The 13,748-nt window shown below is 33.8% G+C and overlaps 2 protein-coding genes and 1 non-coding gene across 3 annotated transcripts; 1 reads left to right on the top strand and 2 right to left on the bottom strand.

Annotated features, from left to right (window-relative positions):
* Positions 1-73: 73 nt before the first annotated feature.
* LOC103989461 (soluble inorganic pyrophosphatase 6, chloroplastic) lies at positions 74-6,036 on the top strand. The gene is made up of 5 exons (XM_009408307.3): positions 74-599; positions 2,090-2,190; positions 2,301-2,482; positions 4,033-4,131; positions 5,728-6,036. The coding sequence occupies exons 1-5, from the start codon at positions 178-180 to the stop codon at positions 5,818-5,820; spliced, it is 897 nt and encodes a 298-aa protein (XP_009406582.2). The 5' UTR covers positions 74-177; the 3' UTR covers positions 5,821-6,036.
* Positions 6,037-7,844: 1,808 nt separating this feature from the next.
* On the bottom strand, positions 7,845-12,573 carry LOC103989460 (ergosterol biosynthetic protein 28). Its single transcript, XM_009408306.3, has 3 exons — positions 12,409-12,573; positions 10,532-10,738; positions 7,845-8,266 (listed from the first exon to the last, which is right to left on the bottom strand). The coding sequence occupies exons 1-3, from the start codon at positions 12,521-12,523 to the stop codon at positions 8,196-8,198; spliced, it is 393 nt and encodes a 130-aa protein (XP_009406581.1). The 5' UTR covers positions 12,524-12,573; the 3' UTR covers positions 7,845-8,195.
* Positions 12,574-13,526: 953 nt separating this feature from the next.
* Positions 13,527-13,600, bottom strand: TRNAE-UUC (transfer RNA glutamic acid (anticodon UUC)). The gene has a single exon. It is a non-coding gene; the product is annotated as a tRNA-Glu (tRNA).
* Positions 13,601-13,748: the final 148 nt, after the last annotated feature.

The following is a 13,748-nucleotide window of genomic DNA, read 5'->3' as shown; positions in this document are numbered from 1 at the left end:
CAACTATTTTGGCTGTACGCCACGTGATTTGATTAACGAGGCTAGGGGTTAAGTCACGAGATTTGGTCCCGATACCTTGGTCTCTCACTTAACGAGTTGTGACGGCTGCGGCCTCACCTTCCAAATCACCGAGCACCACATCTCGCTTGCTCTCAGACTCCGGCCCCTTACTGACCCATGGCGACGGCCGCGACCGCATCCGCCACCCGCTTCACCGCCGCGGCCGGCGGCGCTTTCCATGGATTACGGTGGCGGTGCTCTCCTCCGGCCTACCAGGGCGCCATCCTCTCAGCCAGGCCGAGGGCCGTCTCCCTCACGCCCCAACGGCGCTTCGTAGCCCCATCCGCCCTCTACAAGGCCGACATCCAGACCAAGGAGGAGGGCCTCCCGGAGACACTCGATTACCGGGTCTTCTTCCTCGATGGCTCCGGCAAGAATATCTCACCGTGGCACGATGTGCCCTTGCATGTGGGAGACGGGGTCTTCAACTTCGTTGTGGAGATCCCCAAGGTGTCGAGCGCGAAGATGGAGGTGGCCACCGATGAGCCGTTCACGCCTATAAAGCAGGACACAAAGAAGGGGAAGCTTCGATACTACCCGTGAGATCATTTGCACCTCAATCACTTCTTTTATTTTCTTTCCATTTCGCTTAGTTTGCTTGGTATTTTCTTTAACTGTTAAAGTCTGAGCCTGAAGGCTTCATGGGTTCAGTTCTTGGACAGCCTGGAGTAATGCTGTGAATATGGTTTTCCCATCAAAGGGTTTGTCCTCGAAGACAGATCAAATAATTGCACTGTATGAACTTGAATTATCAGGCTCTTTTGGTGAATCCACTTAAGTAAATAAAAGGATATCCTTTTAGAACTGATAGAAAATCGCATCATTTACTATGGAGTTGGTGGACCATGTATACAATCTTAAATATGGCTATTCTTTTTTTTTTTTTGTCCTAACATACTCCCAAGTCATTTGACAATAATCACTGATATGTAATCTAGATGGAAATCATGTTGATTTACCATCTCGGATTGAATTTTAGGTTGTCAAGGGTGAAACTTTTGACAAGGTCAAGTGGTCAACATTGTTTGAGTCAACATACATCTGTGAGGTAATTTCTGTTGCTTACATATTATGAGAAGTTAAAATTCGTGTCTTGAGATGGCTTGTTCACTATCATAGACCGGTTACTGCATACTGATGAGGTGCTTTCTTGAGAAAATATCCCAAAGTGCAATGGCAACATCAAACATTGATTAGTATTAAATCTGCACGCAATTAAGAATTCAAGCAACTTATCATCAGATCAAGGATCCAAGATGCAATTGAGTTAAATTCTCTTGGTTTAATGTCCTAATATTATGATTTATCTTTAAGAATGTATTAAATTGCTTACTAGAGCTCTTTGTCTATCTTTTTATTATTTATATGATTTTTTTAAAAATAATAAAAATTTTCATTATAGTTAATAGCATATATGACACTCACACATGAGACTCATACTTCAAACCTATCACTTGCACAACAATGCACTAACCAATCCGGATGTCTCAACAGAGACTATTCATATGATTTTATTCTCTTGACCAACTATATCTATATTTGAAGGTATATTTTTTATCTCAAAATTTGCATATCAATACTCTTAAATTATCTTGGTTTAGTACAATGGATGAATCCTGTTCTTTTTACTATCAAATTACTGTGGCTTTCTAGTGTCATTGAAAAAGTTTTTTTATTAAACTCTGACGACTTGTGTACTTCATATGGATGAGATGCACATAGATGAGGAAACCAGACACCTAAATGCCTCACTTGAATATAGCATAAACAATGGGTAAATGGGATTAATCATAGCCATTGCATTAATACGAGATATTTTGTTTGATAACCATGGCCATGTCACCTGTTACAGAAACATAAGGAATCTTGCCAAAATGAGTGTCAAATTTTGTCGGTGGACCGCAGAAATAAGTTGAAAGTGCCAAATCATGCAAAAAGATTAATTGGACTTGATAGGGAGAATACACCCCACCATAAAAGTTCATGTAATTATGTAAATTTGACTGACTGTTTATTTTTTTAATTTCAGGTACAATATAAACTGGAATTATGGATTACTTCCTCAAACATGGGAAGACCCATCTTTTGCTAATGCAGAAGTTGAAGGGGCTTTTGGAGATAATGATCCAGGTTTATTAGAACCATCCCCTGTTTATGTGATACATTAATTGATTTAGATAGTCTAGCAAGAGCCCTGGTTCTGTCAGCAACATAATGACCTGGTATTCTCCATGTTCCAGTTGATGTTGTTGAGATAGGTGAAAGACGGGCTAAGATTGGTGATATCCTTAAGGTGAAACCCTTGGCAGCTTTAGCCATGATTGACGAAGGGGAGCTAGACTGGAAGATTGTTGCTATTTCATTGGATGATCCTCGAGCTTCACTTGTAAATGATGTTGATGATGTTGAGAAGCATTTTCCAGTATGTTTTTCTATTAATATAAATTTGTTGAATTTCACATCTATGTGCATCAAACTGAGAAACTCTTCCATAGTTGGTTTGTTGCCACGACCTAGTTTTTACATGATAACATCATTGCACTGTAATAGATTCAGTAATATAGATAGGTCTGAGATTTGGATTTTCTTTATCTATTGCCTCGATGCCCCTCTGGTTTCTTAGTTTGAAACGTCAAGATACAAGGCCTTAAATATCCTTGGCTGTGGATAATTAACTCTTTGGGCATCTGAAGTCCATTAACCATGCATGCACCAACTCTAACCAAACCCACTGGTTTTCCTATGTATGCCAATGAAGAACATTTTGATGTACTAAAAATTTGATAATTTTTTTCATTATATGTCTATATTTGATGCATTTGTAGATAGAAATTTGTCATTCTATGATTTTAAACTACAGAAATCAGTGTGCATATTAACAAATATCTGCACCTTTTTGTTAATGAAGTGAAATTCAGACTGAATTAGTTTTCCTGTTTGCATTAAATGTGTTGGAGACCCTTTAGATAGAGATAAAATCTAAACAGTTGTTATCTTGCATTTGTTTTGCATTAGGATTTTCTGCTAGTTTGGAATTAAATATTACTTGTAGAGGTACCTAGTTGTTTGTCACTTGTAAGGGTTTGTATATTAAGTTCTTAGAATTGTTATATTGAACTAAAGAGTAGTATTAGCATGAACATTAGACTTAATTGGGGTTCCAGAGTTTTCCAGTGTCATTTGATAGACAATCTACATTGTCAATTGGTAAAAAAGGGCAATCATTGCTGAGTCTCCTGCAGGTTCAAGATTTAGGGAGATCCCCAGTGTGTACAGCCTTTACCCCTGCAAGCAAAGGGGTTGTTTTCATGACTCAAACACTGGGCACTAAATCCACAACAGAGCATCTTTATTGTAGTGCAAAGGCTTATTTTATCCAGACCACATTGTCGGTTATGCTGTCTGAATATGCAAACCAACAGAAAATTGTCTTAGCACATATTCTGTCTTTCACATAGGGCCACCAATATTGTACAGTTCCAACTGCTTGGTGCTTAATGCATATTATGTTTGTGTGTTTTCTGAGCCAGTACAAGAAATTAAAAGTGTTCTGTCATGCTAAACCTTCTGAACTGATATTCGCCATCAACTGGTTGGATTCTTTTTGTTGTTTTATGATATTTGCATTCTAGAACAGGGTAAAACTGGAAAAAGTGGTGTCCATGATTTCTCTGTGTTGTTCAGTTGAACATGACATGACTGTCACATTTCAAAAGATTCATACATTGAGAAAACAATGTTCTAACCTTGATTTTAAAATATCATTAAGTTTGAAGGGATCCAATTCAGCCTTTTTCTGGAGATAATTGTGATTTTGTGAATTCTGTTAATAAATTTCACTTCTTTCCTTCTATTGATCTTTCAGTGGATGAGTTGATAGTGAAGCACAACAAACAACTGCTGTTTTCGTTGTGCTTATTCATATTCTTTGAGGTTGATTATTTGGTACCCACTGGCTTGCCATTGCTTTAGGGAACTCTTACTGCTATAAGAGACTGGTTCAGAGACTACAAGATTCCAGATGGAAAGCCTGCTAATAAATTTGGTCTTGGAAACAAAGCTGCAAACAAGGTAATTCTCTTATTGTTCTCTTTATGGTCTCTATATTGTAGTATTAGAATCTTTTATCTACATGTTGCTTAAGACAGTATTTTCTTATTTGAATTCAATTCTAAATTGGCAGATGTTATTCATGGAAATTGCCCTTTTGCATGTTCAGTTTTTGTTTGGTGATTCTTGAGTGGTTCCCATTTCAGATACTGTTGTATGGTTCATAGACTTTGTTGATTATTTCAATTTTAAAGAGAATTAAGTTTTATAAAATGATACTGTTTTACATTGTATGGTGATGCTTACCACTCATTTCTGGTCTGGATATTCTAACCTTTTTTTATTAAATCTGAATGTCTCAACAAATACTTGAAATATAATATAAGAGAATCTACCAGTTTGGAACTGCACTCTGAAAAGGCATTGCAGAATAACAGTATAAAATTATTTTATTTTTTGAATGCAAGAATTTATTATGATATCAAAAATATTCTGTAAACAACATCAATTGATTGTTAAGCATGATCATGACATGATTTGTTTGTCTTCTTCCACATCAATATCCATACCAGTATGAGGTTTTTTTAGCCTGTCATATTCTATGTTTTAACCTGAGTAAGCCTTAATGCACCAGTAGGATTGCTCCTTTCTGACCTAGGTTTCATGGATGTGAACCTCAGAAACCACCTATCCACATCTTGGGGTAAGCTATGAATATCAGACTCTCCTTATATCCTGCACTAGCAAGAGCCTCCCATACTGATCGTTCCTTATAGAGTTACAATTTCAACAATATTTTAGCAATCTGCTTTAAATGATGCCCTAAAGCAGATCAGCTCTAATCTGAGTCTTTACAGTTGTTAACCAGCTTTTATCAAAATTAGTCTAATTTTCATTGAAACTGGTAGAAAAACATTGATTGCATTGGACAGGGTGGTTTGCTCAAAAACAGTTGGCACTCAGTAGACTTGTGCTAGTCCATGGGTAAAGCTCTATGCAGCCCCTGCCATGACCTGACTCATGTATGTTAGTTTCGTCCAATATGCATCACCATAATGGCCCCGCTCTTGTATCGATATGAGCTATTAGAACTGTGATTTTTATATAGAAAGTCATACATCAACAATTATCATTGGCCAGTATCTAAATAAATAAAATGCATATTTTAGCTTATTAGCTTATAAGTTAGAGTCTTACGTCTTCTAAAATACAATAATCAAAGGTGTTATAAGAGAAGAAAGAAGAAATGATGGTCAAAAGTAAAGGTTATAAAGGTAAGGAGAGAATTAAAGAAATGATGGTCAAAACCTAATTGTTTTGTTATTCTCCTTCTCAATGAAAGAAAAAAATTTAGTGATCGATCTTTTCTCCCTTGAAGAATTAATTTATACACCTTTGCATTGAAGCTAAGCAATTTCAGAAAGTAGTCTCTGATTATACAGTTTGTTCCTGATGCATGCATCTTCAACGCCTCACTCTTATGACATGCTTCTTTTCTGTCTGCACATAGTGCCTCTACTTACAAACTTTTGGTTAACATGTGCAGTTTCAATTGTAATTGTAAAATATGGTATATACTCAATTTTATTGTATTCTTTTGTTCTTTTTGGTATATAGGACTATGCTTTGAAAGTTATTACTGAGACAAACGAGTCATGGACAAAATTGATGAGAAGATCAGTTCCTGCTGGAGACCTTTCGCTGTTATGACTTCTATTCTGGTGAAGTAACAAGAAGACTGCTAGATTTTTTTAATGTTTGCGGAGGGTTTAAATATGCACATACAGGTTTAAAATTCAAATAATGCATGATTGGTATGATATTTGTCATCATCCACATGCGTGGTCTCCTGTTAGACAAACATAATGTTTTGATCACCTCAATGCTAATCGACTCAATCATCTCATGGAAGATTTGCTTATTGAAGTTCATCTTTGCCGCTAGCAGGTAGTAAATATATCTTCTGCACTTTGCAGCTTATCGTCCGTAGGAAAAGATAATTTAGCTTTGTTCACTTGTCAAAAGTCCACGGACAACCTATGATCATTCATCTAGTTAATAATATTGATAACCCAGTAAATATATTTTTACATTATTAGATTAATTCTTTGCCTATGATATGCAACCAAACCTAATATCTCTCTCATATGTTATTTTTGGTAGATACTAGAGACACTTGTAACCCTAGCATAACTGATTGATTTGTCATTAAATATTTTTTATTTTGATGAATGATTTAAATTTATTGAATATCCTTATTGGATTTTTTTATTAATTAGATATGAAATCTATATTAAAATCATATATGGCTTTTGTTTAATGATATATACTAGCAAATGTTTCAAGCATACCATAATTGATAGGAGTACACTAGAAACTTGAGTTATAGCACTTGATATCATTTGTACTGAAGTTGAGTGCTTTAATCCTATTTCAAAATTTTGATTACAAGGTTGTAATATATTTTTACAAAAAGAGTAACCATATAAGAAATAGATAATAAATGATTAGATTATTATTATTTTATTTTTTAAATAAATTTGATAATAATCTAATTGATTATTGTCTTACTAAAGACTTAAAATATGATAAAGGTCATGTCAGAAAGAGAAATGAGTCTTAACCTAAAATAAGTCTTCTAGCGACAAAATACAACCTAATTAATTAGATAATGGGCACATTGATTAACACTTTAATAAAGATATATATAAAGTTTACACCATAAAAAAAGATAACATAATATTTTCTATGAGATGTAACTATAAGCAGATATTGATAGAAGCTCTCTTATATAATAAAAATTATAGATGATCGCAATTGATGATCCGAAAAATTTTAAAAATCTCTCATGATTAAATGAAAGATTATTTCATAAAATAAGATGAAAATATATTATTGATCGCATAGTAAATGTGCAAACAGCAACTTTTGTTTTATTATTATTTTATTTATTTAGATAATTTTATATTTTGTGAAAGATTATAAGAGTCCTAAAAATAATACAGTAAAAGTGGATCACCCTTTCCCGTGTGACGTGATCTTTGCACACGTCACTACGCTCTCCATAAACGCAAGCTTTTTGCTATGCGCTGGTCGAATGTAGGCTTTTCCTGTGTCGCTCGTTGCTGCTATGCGGGTAGCATGCAACATGCCACATTCACATTCACATTCTCATGTTGCCACATGGCAATTCCTGATTGGATCAAAAAACCTATTTAAATTTTTTCGAAATATTTAATATAGTTGATTAAAAATTTATTTAAACCCTCTTTTTCCAACACATTTGATATAGTTGGTTACATATCTTATGTTCCTTCAATTCAAACTCCACTTTTCGAATTTCCGATTCTTTCAAATCAAACCTCAATTGTATCTTAAATGATTCTCTAATAAACACCAATATGAAGCCAAAGCAATACGCTTAGAACAACCGTTTTCATACCTCCATACTCTAATTTTTAACTCCCTATTTAGTTTATTTGACCTTCTTAACCTATTTTAGTTAGTTCTAATGGGAGGATTAGATTTTATTTCTGCTCTCACAGATTCAACCATAACAACAAGAAACTCTCCCACAAATATATATCTAGATTCAACCGTCCATAACTCGTTTAAGAATAACGACAACCAGAAACTCTCCCAAAATGACATAATTTAGATTCAACCATGAGTAGATAGTTAACCATAAGAAACTCATGCCATCAATACACGTAGATACAAAGCAAAGAAAACGATTAGAACGCTAAAATTGATAGTTATAAGCATATGATTAGATCTTTTGAAGAGTAACATTCAAATGAAAACGAAAGACTCACCGCCATTAACGGAAGCTGACAGTAGATTGATTATATAATGAAAGATGCTTTAGTTTAGTGCTTAAAGTAACGGGAAGAACCCTAAGGAGGGCATTCACAACCATTATACTAGAGAATCACCAGATAGGCATGAGTTCCATATCAGAAAACCATGTCTGGAGATGATAAAATGATGGTAGCTTAAGCAAAACTTTCTCCTGCCAAGATTAGAAAAGGGAATAACATAATACGATAGATCATGACAATGTCTGCATCAAATGGAAATTTGATTTATTCTTGCTTTGAGGCACTCTGAGGTTGATGTGCATTCCACTGTAAGAGCATCCACACAATTGATGTCCCTGAGAATAGAACAGAGTGTTAAGCCAACGAAATCTTACTTTATCAAAAAAAAAGTCTCAAATGCTATTACAAGTTTAAGATTGAATTAACAAAAGCAACATAAGAAGAGAGAAGCCTATCAGCAAACTTCAATTCAGTACTCTACTGTGATCAATCAATCAAACTTTTGCATTATTCGTGCACAATTTGCTTCACACTCTAATACCTGGGGGTAGGAGACTCTCGAGTTCGAACTTTTGCATTATTCGTGCACAATTTGCTTTATAATATTGGTTGATATTATCATTTTTAACATTTTCTATACAACTTTTCTTGTTTAATTAGTTTTAATATTTTATATTTTTTACTATATATAATTTTAAATATTTAATTTTTTTTTATTAAACATGTAGTTGACCCATCGATTCAACCAGTGAACCAAGGCTTGACCAGGTTGCTTCCCAGTTTGGTTTTAATAACTATATGTAAAAGTATAAGATACACCTAGCACAGGCCACATGACTATTTACATATATTAATCGAAGAACAAAGCATGATAGGTATGAACAAGCTCTATTCCATGTATTGCTAAGTGAAGGTCAGTGGTTCCTATTTAAAGACAGTTGTTTTGCAATCACCAAATGTTTGAATACAAACTGAAAACAAAAAACCTAAAAGAAGGAAAATTTTGAGACTAGTACTTCAATTTTAACATATATAAATTCCACCATTCCAAACAGTTAATTAGATTGAAGTTTGATTAAGGTTTCTGTACTTCAGGTAAAAGCCTCATTTTTACACCATAACTGTCTTATATGAGGCTTTTGATGCAGATCAAATTATAAGTTAATTTGTGTTTTTATGTTTCTAGTGCTAGTTCAGCTCCAATTAAGTTTTTGCCATTTCATATTTTGGACAACTATTTGAAAAGTAAATTGGGCTCCAAATTAGGATCTTTAGAGTCTAGTTAGATGTTAAATTTCTATTTCAGAATTAATGAAGGAACTAGTTTTAGAAAAAGAATTGGCTGCCTCTGGTCCCTTAGTGTTCTATTAGGCAGCCCATATTGTTAAACAGATTAGATCCACAAAGGTCTTATCACAAAAAAAATTCCAGAAGGTTTCAGTTTCATACAAACAAGTGTATAGGGAACATCTTAGAATAGTTACTGACATATTAATTTTAAATTGACTGCCCAAACTGTTTCTTAATAAATAGAATGACAGATGCACTGAAGTATGGACTTTATTCTAGCTGTCTATGTATAAAACTGACACTTGGATACTTATGAGTTGTGTTTGAAGCTTCAGAGTACATAAATTATGATATCTTCACTTTAATTATATGACATATCGACAATGTCTCATCTGCATATAGCTTCTGGACCTATTGAGTGCAAGCAATACAAATGTGTTTTGGATTCTTTCAACTGAATAAGCCTCCAACATATGCATTGAAGTATCTTTGTGAATAACATTATGGCAATCATAAGTTATATACAAATCAATGGTTATTAAAATTGTGCAAAAAAATTTCCATTCGTGGTGTTGACATGTTTATACATGTCATTCACCTACATGTCCAACCTTCATATAATTGAAATTTGGTCTCTTACTTGAGAGGTAGTTTTGGATTTTTTTAAAATAAGGTTTAAATTGATTAAATTTATCTTCATTTGAGCTATCCTGGAGATTCAAAATAGGGATAAGATACCATAGAACATATTTGGAACATATAGATTGTTTTACTAATTCAATTGTTCTCTAATTTTCACCTTTAAATCTATTTCTGTACCTTCTTATATGTGTTCGACTCGTTTTACTGTATCATCTGGTATTCTATCTTCTATAGAAATTACTACTGACATCTGTAATATATTCAATTTCCTTTCTTAGGTATAACCTCTGCAGTGTCAGGTTATATCAGTGCTCTAAGGATGGATTTGACATTTTCTGAAGCAAAAATTTCTTTGAAAAAGCAAGAGATCACAATTTAAGTATTAGAGGAAAGAAGAAAAAGATGCTATCTGCTCAAAATTTCTGACTCAAAATTTAAGACATGCTAATATGATGCATTAAGAAATTCTTTTGTAGAATATAATAAAATAATCACCAAGTAATGACCAATAAAAATGATAACCATACATGTAACATCATTTTGTGAACCTGCAACTATTTAGCATCATATCTCAATAACTTCAGTTATGAAATAAGCAAGCACAGATATTGTAGGTTGCAGCAAACTACATTGTATCAAATAATTGTAAAGAGATGACAATGACTTACCAGCAAAGATGCCAACAGTTGTCAGATTTGATGCAACCATTGTATGGTATATTAGATATTCAGTAAGAAAATGTCCAAAGGCATAGATGAAAGATAAAAAGGTCGCAGCATAAAGAGCCCTATTCTCAAGGTTGAATGCACAAAGAAAGCAGAGTGTGCATGTCAAAAGCGTCCAAATTCCAAATGTCCGCCCATGAACATCGGTCACTACATGTAAAATCCATAATGGTTTTAGAAACAATCATAACAGAGTTGTTATTAATGTAGCAAAGAACCAATTCCACATTATATAGATTTTCAAGATAGATGCATATAAAATTTTCACAATTACGAATCTTTAGCAGAGAACTGCAAGAAAATTTCAATTGCAGACAATGATAGTTGAAAATCTAATCAGCTAAAATCTTTATGGATACCAAATTCTTTTACTGCACGGTAGCTAACCGTTTGCTATACTCCAGTGGTTGTCTAAATTTTTTCATGAGAACTAGTGGCACTTCATAAGATGGGAACACCAAACTTTTAGTTTTAGTCATTACATAAGATGTAAACCACACTCTGAATATATTTAATTTGACAAGTTTCAGGCTCCAAGCAACTAACTTCTGAACCAGTCCTACTAAATAGGCATTAGATACTTGTTCACGAATTTCTTATAGAAATAAAGCCATTTAAAAAGTCATTTTGCTTGAAATAACAGAATTATAACAAAATATTAATCATTAAGGCATGAAAATGCAGCCATCACTTGTCAAAAGTCTCACAGTGTACCACATATCTGTAACATTCTCTCACTAACATCAAAAGCATGAAAGAGCATATAAACTTGATGAAGTAAGCACAGGCATAATCTTGCCACACCACCAGAGCCCCAAGGTCTAGTCATATTTGTCGACTTTACTAAATATTCCTAACCTCCAATTGGTGAATGATATTTATCTTTGTAATCAAGCACAAGACAATGCATCTTTCCTTTATAATTTTACTTTTGTACATGCACAAACGCAATATCAAACTTGATATTTTATCATCATGGCAGTATAGTTGAAGCATGTAAATAGAAAGCCATGGATACAACTTAAGAAAAAACCAAATCTATAAGGACGGATTGCTTTCTACCCAATGTATCCAAACTTTGTCATCTGACATTCTTTTATGGCTCCAGTAACCAGGTAGAAACTCATGGATACAAAGGAACTTTCTGGACATTCCAAATGAATCTCGCGAGTAAAAATACTTAAGGAGGTCTTGCTCTCTTCCCAATGCACCCAAACTTGGCCATTCTTTATGACTCCTACTTCAACATCCATACTCTTGGTGGAACAAACAAGAGGCTCGACGCACAGAAGTTTTGGTTCAGGACCATGAAGGAGCAATTTACATCCAACAATATAAAGATCCAAATAAAAGTATCCAAGATCATTGGGTATTACAAGATTCAATGCAATCGATCCTTCCTATACTATAGACCCGCGCCCCGCTCAAAGATCAAACTCAACCCACCCAAAAGACTACCCATTCCAATTTTTCAAACGCCATATGCCTATGCAGATCTAATCCTTCGTTCAGAGTATGCATTAGCAATTGAACCACTTAAACTCGCGGACATGATATTTACTAATAATACAAAAAACCTGCAAATAAAATAATAATAATAACAAAAAAGATGAGTTCTATAGCCTCATGAACCTCATTTTCAAGAGAAAGAGATCCAACACAAGGTTTTCTCTAGATAATGCGAGCAATACAGCATGTAGATCTCATCCCTGTAACAGATCGTGATGAACAATAGCTTCTCCGAGAATACCTAGATGACGATCTACGGAAACATATCAGCAACATTGAGGGAGAGACGAAGGGGAATATGTAGTTAGTACTTTGTGTCTGCGAAAAGACGGCCATGCGCAATGCCCAGATGTCGAAGAAGCCGAACCAGACGGAGGCGAGGCGGAGCGCACCTACCACCATCAGCCACCAACTCAGTGCCTTCATCTCTCTCTCTCTCTCTATCGTTCTCGCTCTCTGAAGCGAGTTATATAAAGGCTAAAATGAGCCTTAAGCACATGCACTAAGTGAGATATATATATATATATATATATATATATATATATATATATATATATATACCCCTTTAAATGTTAATTTAGCATATTAAATAAAAATTTATATGTATATGTATGTACAAATATTATTAATCTCAAATAGATGACTGTAATTTGACTATGAGAGAAAATTTATATAAGTTACAATTAGTACTAAACTATTTTTAGAGATTTTATGATATTTAGATTTCATGCATTTATATACTTAAAGTTTAATTTAAGTTAGCAATTGCTAAACAGAGGTTAGACATGTTTTTCTTTTGTACATTGATGAAAGGGATACAATAAAATGATTTCTTAAAAAATATTCATATTTTATATATTTCTAAAATATAATTTTTTTTATTTATATATTCTAATTTAGAAACTATCCACCCCTCCTCCTCCATAAATACTATGTTAAATTTTTTTTAGGAAAATCATCATAAATACCTTAAAAGAATCCATCTTACTGTTTTACTAAGACAATACATTAATTTTAACAACAAAAAAAATGTATTATGAAAATAGCATTCCATTAATCTCGAATTAAATTATACATAAATTATTATCGTCAGCATCGTCATGGACTTGTAGTTAAGGGGACTACCCTCACTTTTTTAGATGCTAGAAACCTGCCTCTGTTGTGATGGTTCATTTACTACTAGTGTGAGACTTTTAGTTACTTGACTGCAAGGTTGGATGCAATGAAGGGACGACTCAAATTAATGGAGGAATCGTAGATACATGGGAAATCAATTGAATGGTACGATCTTGTTCAACGAAGACCAAAGAAATGGTGTCTATCGAAGTAAATAATTAAATATATGAAAAATTGATTCTAGTGAAGGTCATAAAAGGAAACCTTTTTTAAGATAAGGGTAAATAATAGATAACGCAGTCCAAAAAGAGAATTCCATTGCCGGGATTTGAACCCGGGTCGCCTGGGTGAAAGCCAGGTATCCTAACCGGACTAGACGACAATGGATTGATGTGTAGTTGAACTACAAATTCTATTTATCTTATATTTCTTGATTTCCTTTTGATTATTTTTTGTTTCTCCTAAAAACCCCCATAACTAAACTTTATTTATTATATTCTAAATATCAATTTGTAGCAATAAATTTTTATAATTA

Source organism: Musa acuminata, chromosome BXJ3-6, assembly GCF_036884655.1.
Source record: "Musa acuminata AAA Group cultivar baxijiao chromosome BXJ3-6, Cavendish_Baxijiao_AAA, whole genome shotgun sequence".
Lineage (NCBI taxonomy): Eukaryota > Viridiplantae > Streptophyta > Magnoliopsida > Zingiberales > Musaceae > Musa > Musa acuminata.
Note: the sequence above shows the minus strand (reverse complement) of the source record. Positions and strands in the feature narration are given on the sequence as shown.